The sequence below is a fragment of the Varroa destructor genome, unplaced genomic scaffold (assembly GCF_002443255.2).
Source record: "Varroa destructor unplaced genomic scaffold, Vdes_3.0 BEIS01000004.1, whole genome shotgun sequence".
NCBI lineage: Eukaryota > Metazoa > Arthropoda > Arachnida > Mesostigmata > Varroidae > Varroa > Varroa destructor.
The window spans coordinates 39,217,930-39,232,595 of NW_019211457.1; the positions used below are offsets into that span (position 1 = coordinate 39,217,930).

The 14,666-nt window shown below is 38.2% G+C and overlaps 2 protein-coding genes across 3 annotated transcripts; both read left to right on the forward strand.

The window, feature by feature from the left end:
* Positions 1-1,281: 1,281 nt before the first annotated feature.
* Positions 1,282-5,621, forward strand: LOC111250145 (uncharacterized). Its single transcript, XM_086987232.1, has 6 exons — positions 1,282-1,408; positions 1,903-2,512; positions 2,812-3,596; positions 3,734-3,934; positions 4,060-4,306; positions 4,740-5,621. The coding sequence occupies exons 2-6, from the start codon at positions 2,217-2,219 to the stop codon at positions 4,870-4,872; spliced, it is 1,662 nt and encodes a 553-aa protein (XP_086843358.1). The 5' UTR covers positions 1,282-1,408; positions 1,903-2,216; the 3' UTR covers positions 4,873-5,621.
* A 1,545-nt stretch (positions 5,622-7,166) lies between these two features.
* Positions 7,167-11,211, forward strand: LOC111249352 (uncharacterized). 2 transcript variants are annotated; one of them, XM_022803116.2, is made up of 5 exons: positions 7,167-7,579; positions 8,620-9,557; positions 9,757-9,942; positions 10,275-10,318; positions 10,891-11,211. In XM_022803116.2, the coding sequence occupies exons 1-5, from the start codon at positions 7,299-7,301 to the stop codon at positions 10,909-10,911; spliced, it is 1,470 nt and encodes a 489-aa protein (XP_022658851.1). In that variant the 5' UTR covers positions 7,167-7,298; the 3' UTR covers positions 10,912-11,211. The 2 variants fall into 2 exon arrangements, with proteins under 2 accessions (XP_022658851.1, XP_022658849.1); XM_022803114.2 differs by having other exon boundaries at positions 7,168-7,579; positions 10,275-10,521.
* The last annotated feature ends 3,455 nt before the right edge of the window (positions 11,212-14,666 follow it).

Below are 14,666 nucleotides of genomic sequence, written 5' to 3' on the forward strand. Positions count from 1 at the left end.
AAATCTATATGAAATTATCTCTTAAAGAGGCTCTCATGAAAATATTTCATACCACGTTAATTAAGCTCTATTTGTAAAAATTCAAATATGCAATTATAATAGAACGCGACCATTTCTATGATATCAAGAAAAAGTTTAGGAATTCAGTGGTAGTATGTACTAAGCCATTAATGTGAGCATGTGCTGCTTCATAGGATACCTGTGAGACGACAAAATCGAATTTAGAAGTTATATTCATACAAGCGTAAAGTTTATAACCAATCCATCTGGATTAATGTGCTTCCGAACAGAGGTCAGCTAATAATTATGTCGTCCGATTATTGTTGTCCTTGTAAGGAATACTGATGTAGAAAAATCTCTTCACTTTACAGTAAGTCCAGGGACAATTTAGGTAGTCTAAGCTCGACACCACGCGTAAGTGGTGAATATTTCAAAATATTTTTTCAGTCGTCACCTTTGAATGTCATCGAGAACAGTGTGAAAATAAAGGAAATCACATCTTGGCAATATGATAATTGTTTTTTTAATAATAACTTGAACATCTTTTACTAAGATCGCGTTTCACAGTTTCATTAATTCAAAAATTTTTCCGAATAGAAAAAATGGTCCTGTTCGGAAGTGCTCTAAGCTGTTTGTAACACACACGTATATATATATATATATATATATATATATATATATATATATATATTATCATTATTATAAAAAGATAACTGGCTGAAAATACTGACTGAATACTAAAACTAAACAGCATAGAGGTGAGATGTATCAAGTTTTGTAACTAATGTTACATGTACTTATCGCGAACGGGGGTAAGAAGTAGTAGTTAGTAGCTTTCGACAACTCTGTAGCCTAATCTGTAGATATCGTAATCATTTGACTCTCAGAGTATTATTTTGCATTACGCCTATGTGTAAGTGCCAGTTTGTTCTTAGTGCCATAGATGCTTTTAACAAACCTATTAAAGTCCGACCAATGAATGCTGTAAACACTGTGGCTGCCACTATCTATATCACTACATTTACCTGCAAAATAATAACTATTTTTTGCGATCGTGAAGTGTTCCTGTTGCTGTTCTGGCTAATCAGGGTAGAAATGTTTAGGTTAAACGCTTCCGAGACCCCGTTTAACCCGATGGACACAAGGATGACGTTGAAAGCCTATAGAAAGTATATATATATATATGTTGAAACGACGTAAAAAATATTACGACAACGAATGTATCCTCACTTTCGGCTGGCTCCAGATATATAGCACTCTCCCACCGGCCGTTTAAACGCTAATCGCCAACAGTCGAACCTCGTCATTACTGCAAATTTGATGGCAACGGTGGAATCCAAGAGAACATGGACGATTTAACCTCCACTTCGTGGATAATCTGCAGCAGTATTCATACAACTGCATTTTGGTAATTCATTGTAAAGTAATCGTCATTCTGTAGCGTGTGTAACCGTTTCGTTAATGAAGCTTACGAAAAATCCGATTTTTTGGCAGTATTTGGCGCAACCGAAACGTTCGTTTTAGTATTTGATTGGAATAATGACCCTGATTTTGAGCAGTACCTTCGTTCCGGCCACGATATTTATATAGAATCTGCAACCAGTTCTTCTGGTATAAGGGTAACCTAGCGTATAAATACTACACTGTAACTCTATGATATAGTGTACTTTTTCCATACGAGCTATTTAATATCACAATTGGGAGTTATTAATGCAAACGACGCGCCACTGAATCGTTAAAACTTCAAGCGAAACATCCGTGATCAAAAGCTCAGTGCAACAAGTTTTTGAGGCGGGAAAAGCGGGCAGAGTAGTGTCTTTCCTGTTCTATACATGATGATTATGTTACTTCAAGTATTTCAATATTTCTTTTTTTTTTTATGTAACTCATCGATCTATCAAGAGATGGACAAAAGCGATTCTCGCGCCAATCGGGCTTACGGTATGTTTCAACCTGTTGTCTGGTCGATTTCTACCAACCACGGCGGTAATACGAAGCAGTGTTGGCCGTTGCTTTGAACAGTGTGTATATTGTTTTCTTAGAGAGATTTCTTCCTTGTACAGTACGTTTTGTGCCTAACTGCAAATATTAATGCCTCATTATTACTTGTAAGTAATTATACCTTGTTGTAGTGAAACAAGAGCCGCAAGACGTTAAGCGAACGTTTTACAGTTAACTTTAGCTTCTCGGGCGAACTACTGAACAGCAAAGGCCCAATGGAGCAGGAGACCATCGCACAACATCAACAGCTAACGACACCAGCAGAAACTTTAGTGTGTGATTTAACGAAGTGTATTGGAAAAGAAACAGCAAACGAAGCTGCAATACCTCAACCTGCTGAAAGCGAGGTTTCGTCGTCGAGATACTCGACAGCTTCATCTAAACAGCCTTCGATGACTGATGTGTTTGATAACATCCGTTGCCCGAACACATTCGACGATAACTCGCAGATCGACAAATATTTCGATTCGCATAACTCCACACCTTCCCCGAAACTTCGTCGCTCGAAAAGGTAGAAGCGATGAAGAATTTCCTAGATTGAGGCTATGTCGATTTACAATCGATGCTGTAGTACCTAAAACAAACAAAGATATTTGCCAAATAATTATATTGGCAAGAACATAGGCTGTAACCCCAATGACGCTATTCGCCGTTAACGGCTTTTTTACTGATATCAATTGAAGTTTGCATTTGTTCTATTTTATGCCTCGCCTTGATTGCCAATTGTTTTACCGTCGATTCTTTAAATTTTTATTTCGATTACTTCCGATATCAGGATTATCCTTTTTTTTCGTAATTTTACTTTTGTAGGATTGCTAAAAAAGAGAGCGGAGTTGAGGCCTTACAATTGACAAAGGCACAAGCCAAATCTGATCTACAAAACAAGGATTCGACAACATTAAAAACTCCGTTAAAAGAAAAAGATACAGTAAATGATGTCGGTGGAAAAAAAAAGGCCCCAAAGCCATTGGGTGATTTACTATTAAAGCGGACATCTACTCCTGGTCCTGTGCGCGATCGGTCGCTTTTAAAGATGGCACTGGGAAATGCCGCGCGCAAACTTGACACTGCTAGTACAGGTAAACAACGGCCGTCAGCACTGGGCCTTAGACGTAGAGTCGGCCCTCGTACTTCAACACCCAAACAGTCAACACGAATTATCCAGACCAGTAAAGCGAATCTTATCAAGAAAGGCCAAGACAAAACCCCACTCGTTATCGCCGAAGAAGCAGGGGTTTCACCAAAGAAACCGAACATCAGAACGACGAAAACTGCACGGCCAACTGTTATTCATACTACGTCTATCAGGCCTCAAGGGGATCGAGAACAAGTTAAAAAAACCATTGTTGTTTTAAAACCAAATGCACTCATTCCTCGCAGAAGTGTGGGACTACAAAATGCCGGCCCGGCGGCCACAGTTAGATCGAGGAGAACGCAGCCAGCGACAAACGTCAACAATAAAGTGACTACTGTTGCAACATCAAAGCCTCCGATTTCTCGAAACGACCCGCCGAAAGCGATGACGCAGAGCATCTCTCAGAGAATGGCACCACGAAAAAGTCAAGAACCTCGAAAAAGTCTCAAGTCTATCGTCAGTAAGTATGGGCTGACATATCCATAATAGTCACGTTTTTTTTTCAATATATGAAGTATTTTTTCGTGTATCGGTCTCAGAGATCTGAGGCTTCATTGAGAAACGTAAATTCAAGGATCTTTGAAATGACTATTATAGGAAGCCGTGAAAGCACGTCCAGCAGAACGAAGGCAAGTGCGGTTCGTGGCGTGGCTAAAACGGTTGCATCGTTACGGGGAAAGACTTCATTGAAAAAGGAAAACATCGAGCTCATTCCACACAGGCCTGCCCGATCTGAGTCCATCGCATGCAAGCCTGCCCGAGTTACACGGAACTACAAACATGTCCTGAGCAAAGTTGGTTAGTAACTGCTTGTCCAATGCAAACGGTGTTAAATATAGTTTATGCTAAAATGTAATTATAAAGTATTACCGTTATCGTTAAACCTATATGATTTATTTTTGCGTACGGTTTGTGCTATACAGCTCAGATGATTAACAGCGGGCCGGCGGCGCCATCCGCCCCAAAATTAAAGGATCTGAAAAGCGCGGTTCAAACAACGGCAAGTGCAAAGCCGCCCCGAAAGCCGCTCCACGACAAACCGTTCCTACCGGCCGGCAAAGTTCATCATGAGACCACATTTAACGTCACTAGCGGCAATCTCACGATTGCCGGACAGACTATGGCGCAATTCGTCAAAAATTTTCACTACCAAACGCCGCCTAGATATCGGTTTGTGGTTCCTGGTGCACGCCAGTTTTTGTATGTGTTCATAGCCAGTTAACGTTGGATTCAGACGATTGGTGTCAGATCAGCGATCAACCTACTCGTAGTGTGCAATGTCTAAAGTTGGATATTTTTAGGGTAGAAGGATGCTAGGTCATGTAAACAAGAGTAATAAAATCAATGGGTGTAATACTTTGGTATCAATGCTACGTCTAGCCACCTGATGTATATCGTCGAATGTAATTATCGAATCGTATAAAGTTTACATTAGTCATCTCACACTAGCAAATGTGGAGTATTACTATTTGCTATATAAAGCGAGTGAATTGAAATTTTTACAATAGCACTGTTCGGTACTTCTTCATTTCAATATTCTAATTGGATTAATTATGTAAATTGTAAAATCTAACTGTAGTAAAATTATTTAAATTGCCTACAGAACATTGAAACCAGGGGAGAACTTCACAACAACTTGCGACAACCGCAATCCGATCGGAGCCAACCCCACCATTCCGAAGGCGCCGAAATTTGCAACCAATGCCCGTTTAAGGAAGACGATAGTGAAGAAATGAGAGTAGCAGCTACTAAAGTTAATCGCCTCCAAATTGAGGTCCCTTCGAGGAAACATTTCGCTTTTGGTTGCACGACCCCATGCAAGCCAACATCGCTCCACCCCCCCTGACTGCAAATAGTGCAGTTACCGGAATATATGCTGTTGTATATATACTGTACAGTTAGTACTACTGACTTCTTTGTATGTTGAACGATATCAAGTGAACGTGAGGAGTGATTTCGAACTGCTTTGTATATTGAAAGGTAAACGGATCCAGCAATAATTCAAATATACGAATAAGTGGAAGACGACAGATGCAATGATTTAGTTGGGACCATTTTCCAATTGACGAACCCGTGAAGTTCCCTGCTTTGTTATTGGCTATAAGACGACTTTTACTTACGTTGTGTTATAGATTAATGGATATCTATGCAAAACAGAAACCGTTGTTTAAAGGCAGTTCGAGTTTTGCTCGTATTGTGTGGTCTTCTTCGGCGGTTACTAAATATACTGGCGAAGAATAGAATGTAAAGTTCATTGTACACATGAGCTTAAAACGTAATTGTAGTATCGTCTTCGCGAGCAGTTATGAACATGGGAATGCCAATGTGACTAAACATATAATGATTTTAGAAAAAGGAGGGTAATCTTCCATGGCATCAGAGCTAGCTGAAATGAACGTGTTATCTGGTGTGCCTCTAAACGTATTGGTATCAACCGACGAAACAGAAATAAAACAAATATATCGTATATACTGAAGTCATATAATAGTTCATTCTACTTTGATTGTTTATGGTTTGTTTTAATAGAAAACATTTGTAGAAACAATGTCGTTAGAAAACCTATTGGAACACTAGCGCGCCGAATACCGATTGAAAACGGTATGGTTTTATTCGATATCTGATGTGGCGTTTGCTACTTATAACTCTATGGCTGTGCTCATTGCAAGCTCATGTACTACGAAACGTCGCTATAAATTAAAGATTAGAATGTTACCTTGAATTTTTCATTTTCTTCCTTGGATCAAAATAATAGAAAGTGTAGGTTCGATTCCAAGCGTTGAATATAGGCAGTTTACCAAACTTGTGGACGGGTAAGTAAGGTGGTTTAAGTTCGAAATCGACCACGACTCCAAAGGGCTCATGTAAGTTGTACTCTGTCAGGTTTCGTAGTAATACGATAAGATAACCTAGCTTTGTGTAAGTATCTAAAATTATTGCGATTAGTGGGTAGATACTTTTTGCCCTACGGAATTTTTACCAACACTGAGGTGCAAGTATCTCTTAAACCTCATGGGCACAAACAAAGGCCATTCTGGAAAGTGTGTCCGGTGGTGTTACATAAAGTTAAAAAAAAACCGAATATAGGTACGCTTCCTTTTGTGTAGATAACAAGCCACCTGGGGCCATGCCCAACGGCAGTTTTCTATGTAAAACTTAGAGCATCCGTTTAGATATGCAGCGTTCGCACTGCGAGGCTAATTCTTAACCAATTAAATTTGCAATAGGAATTAATTCAAGCTCGCAGCAATACGAATCAATCACTGTAACTTTTATGGACGCTTGTGCTCATTATATCGTTATAAACCAGCTATTGTTTTACGCTGTCGTCGGACGTTCTCATGATATTTGAAAGTAAAAACACAATTCAGGCTAAGCGTTAGTAGCACAGACTTTTTTATAGCTTTCATTTTTTTGCTAAATAGGATTCTTCCGCAAAATGAATGTGTGTTAGTAGTGCTATTCAATATTAAGAAATCTGAAAGTTTTCATTCCGGATGAATTGCCTGCTTTTGACCCTAATAAAAATTACATACTTGTACTACTAGTATAATTTACAGTTAGCTGGAAACGGGTGTTTTATTTATTTAATATATATATTTTTTATGTTATTATATTATTTATGTTTATATATTTATTAAAATTATTATAATTAGTTATTATTTAATAAAATGTTCCTAAAACTAAGATGAATTTGAACGCTCCTACATACGTTCTAATCCCAAAGTTCATCGTAGTGGTGGTCCTCTAAAGCTCCTACTTAAGTAAAAGAAAACCAATATAAATGATTAAAGACAGAATGAAAGTAGTTGAAAAAAATGCATTCACGTGTATAGTTTCTGAATTTTACTTAAAGTCAAACCCTGAATTTTTATTTCATTCTTGCGTTAGATTCGCAATGTACCCAAACGATACATATTGGCACAATCAACAGCTCACAAAAATGTATCTATTTATTAGCATGTCCCTTTACTTATTGATTTTTGCCGCGGGTCCTTTCTGCTGGTTGAAATATACGCGATACATGGTATCCGGCAACAGAGTAGCTAAAATGGTGGATTACTGTGGCGGGCCGTTACTGCCAATTAAGCAAACTTCGACGGAAGGTGTAATAAAATTAAGATTTGTGGGTGCTTCTCGTTTTTAGTTGTGCCTGACTAAGTTTATGGTCTACATAATGAGTTTCAGTTTTCTGGACAATCTCGATGTGGATGAAGTCGGTTCGTTAGAGAAATCCCTAAATGAGGTGCCTGAAACGCCTATAAGGTTAGAGGCAAAACCGGTGGTGAATGTGGGTAGTTCCATATCTGCGAAAAAGAAAACTAAAAGGAGTCGTGATTCAAGCACTTTTCAGTCGTCAAATAAATTGAAAGATCTATCCCGTACAGACGAATGTTGTGATTCGCAGAGTTCACCTCCATCGGCCGTACTTAGGCGATCCAAACGGTAAGTAGCTTTGAAGTAAAGCTAAAGAACGATGTAATATTAGCAGTAAAACAAAATACACATTTTAACGTGTTATTTATATTCAAGTAAAGTGGTAGATGTTTACTGGAAATAAACACTGGAATAATTATTACAAATAAATTGATAACCTAAGAATTTACAATATCTAAAATTGCACTAAACATTGACCACCTATTGAAATGAAAGGACAAATGAAAAGGAGCTGTGGTGGATTTTAAAAAAGTAAGCTTTACATCATGTAAAGCGAATACTTAACGGATTTGTATTTATTTGTAAAAAACATATGGCTAAAACAACCCAAATTCCAGCGGCATAATTTTTCAATACAACAAAACCCCACAGATTCTTGTCACGGAAATGCTTAAAAATGATGTTGTGAAGCAAGCCTATATATATATATGGCTCGTTAATGTTGACGGTAATTTCTGTTAAAATCAATAGATGAGTTTCATCGTTTTTGGAAAGGATCGTTTCTATAACCGAACAGAAATCAGTTGGTATAAATTTCGAAGAGTCAGAGAAGATCATATCACTTAAACTTTCCCGTAGATTATCACTGGCTAGCGATGCGAGGTTATTTGGATTAACCTTTAAAACAAAGAAAGGATGGTCGTGTATTGTACCAAAAATGCAATGAATGCTCTTACAGATGCTTGCCATCTGCTCAAGATTCAATGTAGTAGAAAAATCTTGCCTTCCTGGATATTACTACTGGAATGATCTACGTAAAAAAACTTCTGTCTGCAGTGTAAATGTCTGTAAAAAAAAGTCTGTAATGTTGGTGTAAACATTGCCTTATGAAAAAGCAGAGAATGCGATAAGCAAATTTACCTTTGAAACTCGTTTGCCATAAATTTGATTTCCATTTTTTTTCAATATCTATTAACTTCCACTAGTGCCAGGCTCAAAGTCTATATGGGGTTGCGGAACAATTTGTTGTGAAGCAATTTGCTTGAATTAAGAATTTTAAGAATAGTAACAATCTTATTTTGCGTTGTATGCCGTGTTGACCTTCATAGGATAGCTAAGAGACTAGATGATTGTTCTACGGACGATAAGGGGAATTTCAAGACTAAAAAAGAAAAGAAAGGCCGAAGGAAACGGGGAGCAAAGAAGAGTGGGAAGTCCGAATTGCCTACAGATGATGATCACCATATTTCTGATGTGAAGACACCGCCAAAAAATGAATCCTCGATATTTACCGTCAATCAAAAGGCGAAGTCGTCGACCCCTTATCGCACTCCACCACGTCAGCTCAAAAAGCTACCCACCACTCCCGGACCTGTACGCGACCACTCGCTTCTCAAAGTGGCACTGGGTAATGTAGCAAAGAAGCACAGTACGCTACGTAGCCCAAAACTAGTAGGCGAAAAATTGAATGCCACTAGCTTCTTTAAAGACCCACAACCTCCAAAATCCCAACTTTTTAAGGAACCGAAAATTCGAGCGGTGTCCACGCTTGAAGAAGTCTCGAAGGTTTCGGCTAAGGTCCGCGTTAATCGAACGAACAGAAAAACCGAACGTACTGGGCCTGGTACGTTCAAAGAAACGGCACCGATTATCAAAAAGAAGGAGCTTGTAGAACATGTTCGACCGGAAAAACGCAGCATTAATCAGGCGACAGCCATTAAACGGCCACCCGCCAATGATTCTGTCACTGATACTAAGTCACCACCAACTAAACTCCCTAAGTACCAAACAATCACTATCATGTCAAATTCTACAAACAGTGTTAACCAGAGGCGAATCCCGATAAGAAATAGGGACGCAAACAAGGATGCTATGAAACCTCACGGTACACAGTCGATTCCGCCATCACTGATGGGACAAGAGCCATTACCAAAAGTGCCCTCCAAATCAATCGACACCGTAAAGACTTCTGTAGCGCAAAAGGCCTTGGCGAAGCAAGGTCATAGGAAAAGTTCTGAGATTCGCGAGAGTCTCAAATCAATTGTCAGTAAGTGTGCATTTTGTTGATTCTAACTCATGACCCTGTATACATGCTAGCTTGTTCTGTAGTCCTTGTAGGTATCTTTCATTTATTACTATATTTCGATTATTATATTGATTTTCGCCCTACCGAGTTTCGTGCACATAACGAGTAATTGTAAATAGCTATTTGATAAATGCCATGCTTATTCACGCAATCGTTGCAGAGAAACCTACCTTGAAGCAGAATAAAGCAAAGACAGCGGCGAGAGTTACAATAGCATTGGCAGCATTGACTGAAAAGATTGGGAAGAATCAAGGCGAAAAACTAGCACAAAAGGAAGTCAACGTGATTGTTCCGCGAAAATCTTTTAAACTGGCTGATCAGTATAAGCACGTTCAAAGCAAAGTCGGTACGTAGAAGATTCTCATTGACATGTCTGCAAATGTATCGTACATCTCCATTTTTCCAAATATCTTAAAAACTCGTTAATAATAAAACGTTGTACACATTTTCCCTGGACATATTTAATGTACCCGTATGCATCGCATGCGCCTAATTACGCTGTTCACTATCCAGAAGCATGTAATATATTTTTCGACATGTTACTTATGCAGCAAAAGTTGGTGTTATGTTGAGCCTTTTGGATGCGTGATCGGTACGCATCTGTGCCTTTCAATGTATATGCATAACACAGAAATACGTAAGTACACGCAAACGCAATTATTCCTATTTGTATTGCAGCTCAACTTATTCACGGTACAGCGACGATCTCAGCTGTTCCAAAGGTTCGGAGCATGACAGGTACAGATATGAAAGTCAATAGTGATACCAAGTCAGTTGCAAAACCACTGCACGATAAACCTTTTGTTTTGGGTTGTAAGATGCAACTCGACAATACGATCAATTGTTCTGCCCTTCGTAAGCGGACAACAATGTCTCTAACAGCAGCGTCTCTTATTAAGAGGGTTCCGGATCAAATGTTGTCAAGGTATTTTACAATTAGTATTATTGATAGCACGAAAATTAGTCCCTAGGAACTGTTTCCTAGGTCCTTCTCACGGGCTGCAAAAACGTTTCACTGGGATTAGAATTATAATATCGATTTTCAAACTAGTTCCTAATATTTCTATGCTATGTTTATGAATATGAATAAATAAATTACCGCAGGTTAAATTAAAGTAACGAATGTTAAAATCTTGTTCTAAGCACCTGTCATTGATAGAAACGTGTGCAGCATCGAAGCAATTTTGCTCTACGTAACGCACATTTTCATAATCCTTTTCATAATTTTCATAACAAATAAGAAGTTTTAACATGTTTCTTGTTCATGTATTCCTATATTTACACTGTATTTCAGAAAATCAAAGGCTGCAGATAATGCCCAATCTATGGGTTCTGTTGCGTCAATGGCGCCTTCGAATCCTGAAGAACCCATTTTAAAGCTGTTGCAATTAGAAGCTACGAACACTTCCCGTCGGAGAACAACCCGGAAACCAGTTTAAAAAGGAAACGCTTTTGTATCGACATATCTATCTTATCGTATAGTTATGTCGTTTTATTCGATTAAATGACACGCTCATCCGCTTATACTTATCATTGTATATATTGTACTTAGTATGTACATGTAACTTTTGAATCATTTTGCAACACAAATAAATACATAATAGTCATAACTGTAGATTTTTGCAAGGATGACAAAGTTGTATAATCTTTAGGTACTTCTACTGATCGATTTATTTCGCGTCCTTTCTACCGTTCAACAGCAGTTGACCCGGTCTGTCAAATCCTAACTTTGCATTTACTTAACGGATCCATGCATGTGATTTTTGCAAATTTTCCGCATATTGAATTGGTATAATAACACGATTTAGATGAATTTGTATTTAGCATTCCACATAAAGTTTGTTTTACTTTTCATCAAAGGCGTATTTTGATTTCGTTCTCGATACATTCGCTACTATCATTCTGCTTTCTACTTATATTTATATTTTGATATTTTGATCTATCTTTACTACTTTATACATTATCACAATTATTATTATTTCGTAGAATATTTATTGTCTGTTTTCTTAGTGTTCACAGGACATAACATTGGTCGGAGATTCAAAGCAGTTTGCTTTTTGATTGCATATATTGCTAAGTTTGTTTCTCGCCTCACGGAGAGTCCTATAATATTATATATATATAAGGCCCATAGAGATTAAGTTGAATATAAACAGTCTATATAACAATGAAACTATGCAGTAACTATATATGTCGTGAGAGATATCATATTTTCGTATACGAGGATTCCGTTTGTTTACTGATTTACTTAGGTAGAAATAAAAATCAACTGAAAAGGTAACTCTTCATACATACTATGATCGCTTTGCATTAATTTTTCCATCCATCCAGCAAGTATTCGAAGTTTCGCATGGTCTGTAATTGAATGTTACCATATGGAACACCGAGGTTTTCTTGCAGAACACGACGGGCCCAATTGATACGATTGACGAGAAATAAAAGAGCATAGATCTTCTAACAGCATCCCAGCTCTTGCGTTAATTGATTCATCTGTGTGGACGTATAGGACCCACAGACCTATTCGTTTTAGAACTTTGTTAAAGAAAAGCCCTGGAAAGTGCAACGTTGGGTTACTACGGACAATAAAAAGCACTGGACCTTGTAAAAACCCATTCTGTGTAAAAAGTCAATGAGATCAATTTTTTAACTCAAGTCTATGATAGAACAATATTTTCTACCGTTTTCTGTAATCAGAATCTCGATTGCAACCGCAACTTGGTTGTACCGCAAATACTTGAACAGAGTTGATACACCCGAAGAATGAGTAATTTTATAGAAGTAATAATAATCACGGCTACTTTTGTTTTACTGTAAGGGTAATCGGCTTTGCAATCCCGGTGGCATGATATGTCGGATCATTGCATTTTTCATTTTTGGGGATTTCGGAGATGCATGATGCACATGCATCACTGACAGCCCACGGCACCTAGTGTGAGACACGTAAACTTACCAGATCTGGATGACCCCACCTTCTAGAAATCGGAATTGCTCTAACATCACTTCGATGCATCAGGGCATGCATTGTGAGTTTATCTTATCGACATTAGTTTTACGTTTTTCCTTTTCATACGGTTTTTCTTTCCTTTTCAAATTCACCCAGACAGGATTGCGTTACTTGATTTTTTAGCATCGCTAGCCGCTCGTTTCCCTTCCATCCCGTTTCCCTGGGGGTTGACCTAACAATGTATTACTGGTAATCTTGTCGGAGACATACGTTGTTTCGATTAATTTAAAAAAAAAAAAAATCACTTATGAAATGATCACGTATGCTAATGTTTTCTATATAGTTTAATTCGCAGCTATATATGGTTTTGTTCTTAATAGTTACCAAAAATCTTGCGGCACTAATTACCATTTGCGACTAGACGAACAAAAATTAAAACTTTGCACATTTTTAGAAGCATTCCGATCAACTACTATGGCTTGACGCTGAAGCTTAATCTAGTATACGTTTGGTCGCTTTCGTTACCAGACTATGCGTATTAGAAAGGAACTCTTACTGTCTACAAAAAGAATATAATATTCTAAATATATCCGATATAAAACGGTGCCTTATACTAACGGCGTATATTACGCAGGCACAAGTCTATTCCCGTCTTAAATAACCCCCCTTATGAACGGCCTCTTAGGAGGCACTCTGTTGGTAACAACAAAACGCAGGCAAATAGCAGCAATCGATAGGAAGTTGATGTCAGATGCAAAACTTTAACGCTTGCTGAGAGGTTGGGCTTCTGTAGAAGATTTGCAATAGCCGGGTCCGGTTTGCGATTGGCTGGCTTCTCGGAAGTGCAAACGGGGCTCCAAGTCGGTACAGCGTGGGGTATAAAAGGACAAGCCTTCATTTGATCCGGCCTCCTTGCGTTTTTACGTCGACGCGCGGGTGAGAAGTCTTAATTGTATGCGAGAACTGGCTGCTGGCCGCAGGGCCGCAACTTGAAGTTTCGAGTGGGTAAGGTCACTGTCGAACTGCTTTTGAGTCCATATCTTGTAAATAGTGAATTTGTATCAACTGCGATACTTATGAGTAGTCGACTGTTGTGCAACGACCAGTTTTTTTTTTTATTGAACTTGCTTCAGGAACAATTGCTGTATATCACTTTTAGCTTTGGCTGTGATAGTGACAACGTTGCTAAGTTTTTTCGGCTTCTTGTGCCTACACTTAATAATTTCATAAATGACACATAGTTTATCGCGGTTTCGTTCATTGTGTTCCCCGGTGCAAGAACACTAGTTCATGAAACGAAGTAAATAACGAACGATGAAAGCGGTATTAAAGTTCAACTTCTACACTTTGTGTTTGTTTTTCTGCTTTCTCACTAAATTTCTACACAGATTCTACCAAAGCGGAAGCTCGGATCGCTTGGAAATGTTGGAATTTGCATTTGCTTCTTGCATGATTGATGACCAGAAGATCTCTGCTTCTAAATCGAATTTCTGCTTCCTTCGAAATGATTTGACTGAAAAATTTGAGATTTCTTAAGTTTTTATCTTTCGGCGTTTCAGACATTTCTTGGAGTCAACAACTGATCCAAACATAACCTAATCTTCATTGAATACAACTATAATTATAGCAGTTTTGTCTCCTAAATGTGCTAAAGAAATAAGTCATAATTGTACCTACGTAGCTAACAATTTGGCTTTCAATAGAAACAGGAAAGAATTTGCTATGTGCGTATAAAGCATTACTGGAGTAAGTTATCACAGAACGCTAAGTTATTTCACAGCTTTGAAATGGCGTGCCTCAACTAGTAACCAAAGTAAGTACTGAATAATTGCCGTTGTCATTAGTTGCTATGTTTTCCAGATCAGCTAGACCTATTCAGTAGTCAACAGTGACCCACTTCTTTCCTAATTCTATCATTAGTTCAAAATTTAGGGCATGTAGTATCATTTACTGTTATGCAATAGGTGCAAATATTTGTATAACTAAGGAGTTCTGCAGTAAGGTGTACGCGTGGCATTGGCAGAAGTTATGTTGGCCATGCAATATACCGTTGTTCCATTAGCCCTACCAACGTGGTGTTATATAGGCTCAAATACTGTATAACGAAAACAATCAAAACATCTCTT

What these genes read in the sequence shown, in the direction of transcription:
- LOC111249352 (XM_022803114.2), top strand. Translation starts at nt 7,299, where the DNA reads ATGGTCTACATAATGAGTTTCAGTTTTCTGGACAATCTCGATGTGGAT. An exon ending in GAGTCTCAAATCAATTGTCA is followed by an intron (nt 9,558 to 9,756) that starts GTAAGTGTGCAT and finishes CAATCGTTGCAG; the next exon opens with AGAAACCTACCTTGAAGCAG. An exon ending in CCGGATCAAATGTTGTCAAG is followed by an intron (nt 10,522 to 10,890) that starts GTATTTTACAAT and finishes ACTGTATTTCAG; the next exon opens with AAAATCAAAGGCTGCAGATA.
- LOC111250145 (XM_086987232.1), top strand. Translation starts at nt 2,217, where the DNA reads ATGGAGCAGGAGACCATCGCACAACATCAACAGCTAACGACACCAGCA. An exon ending in AAACTTCGTCGCTCGAAAAG is followed by an intron (nt 2,513 to 2,811) that starts GTAGAAGCGATG and finishes TTACTTTTGTAG; the next exon opens with GATTGCTAAAAAAGAGAGCG. An exon ending in AAGTCTCAAGTCTATCGTCA is followed by an intron (nt 3,597 to 3,733) that starts GTAAGTATGGGC and finishes TGACTATTATAG; the next exon opens with GAAGCCGTGAAAGCACGTCC.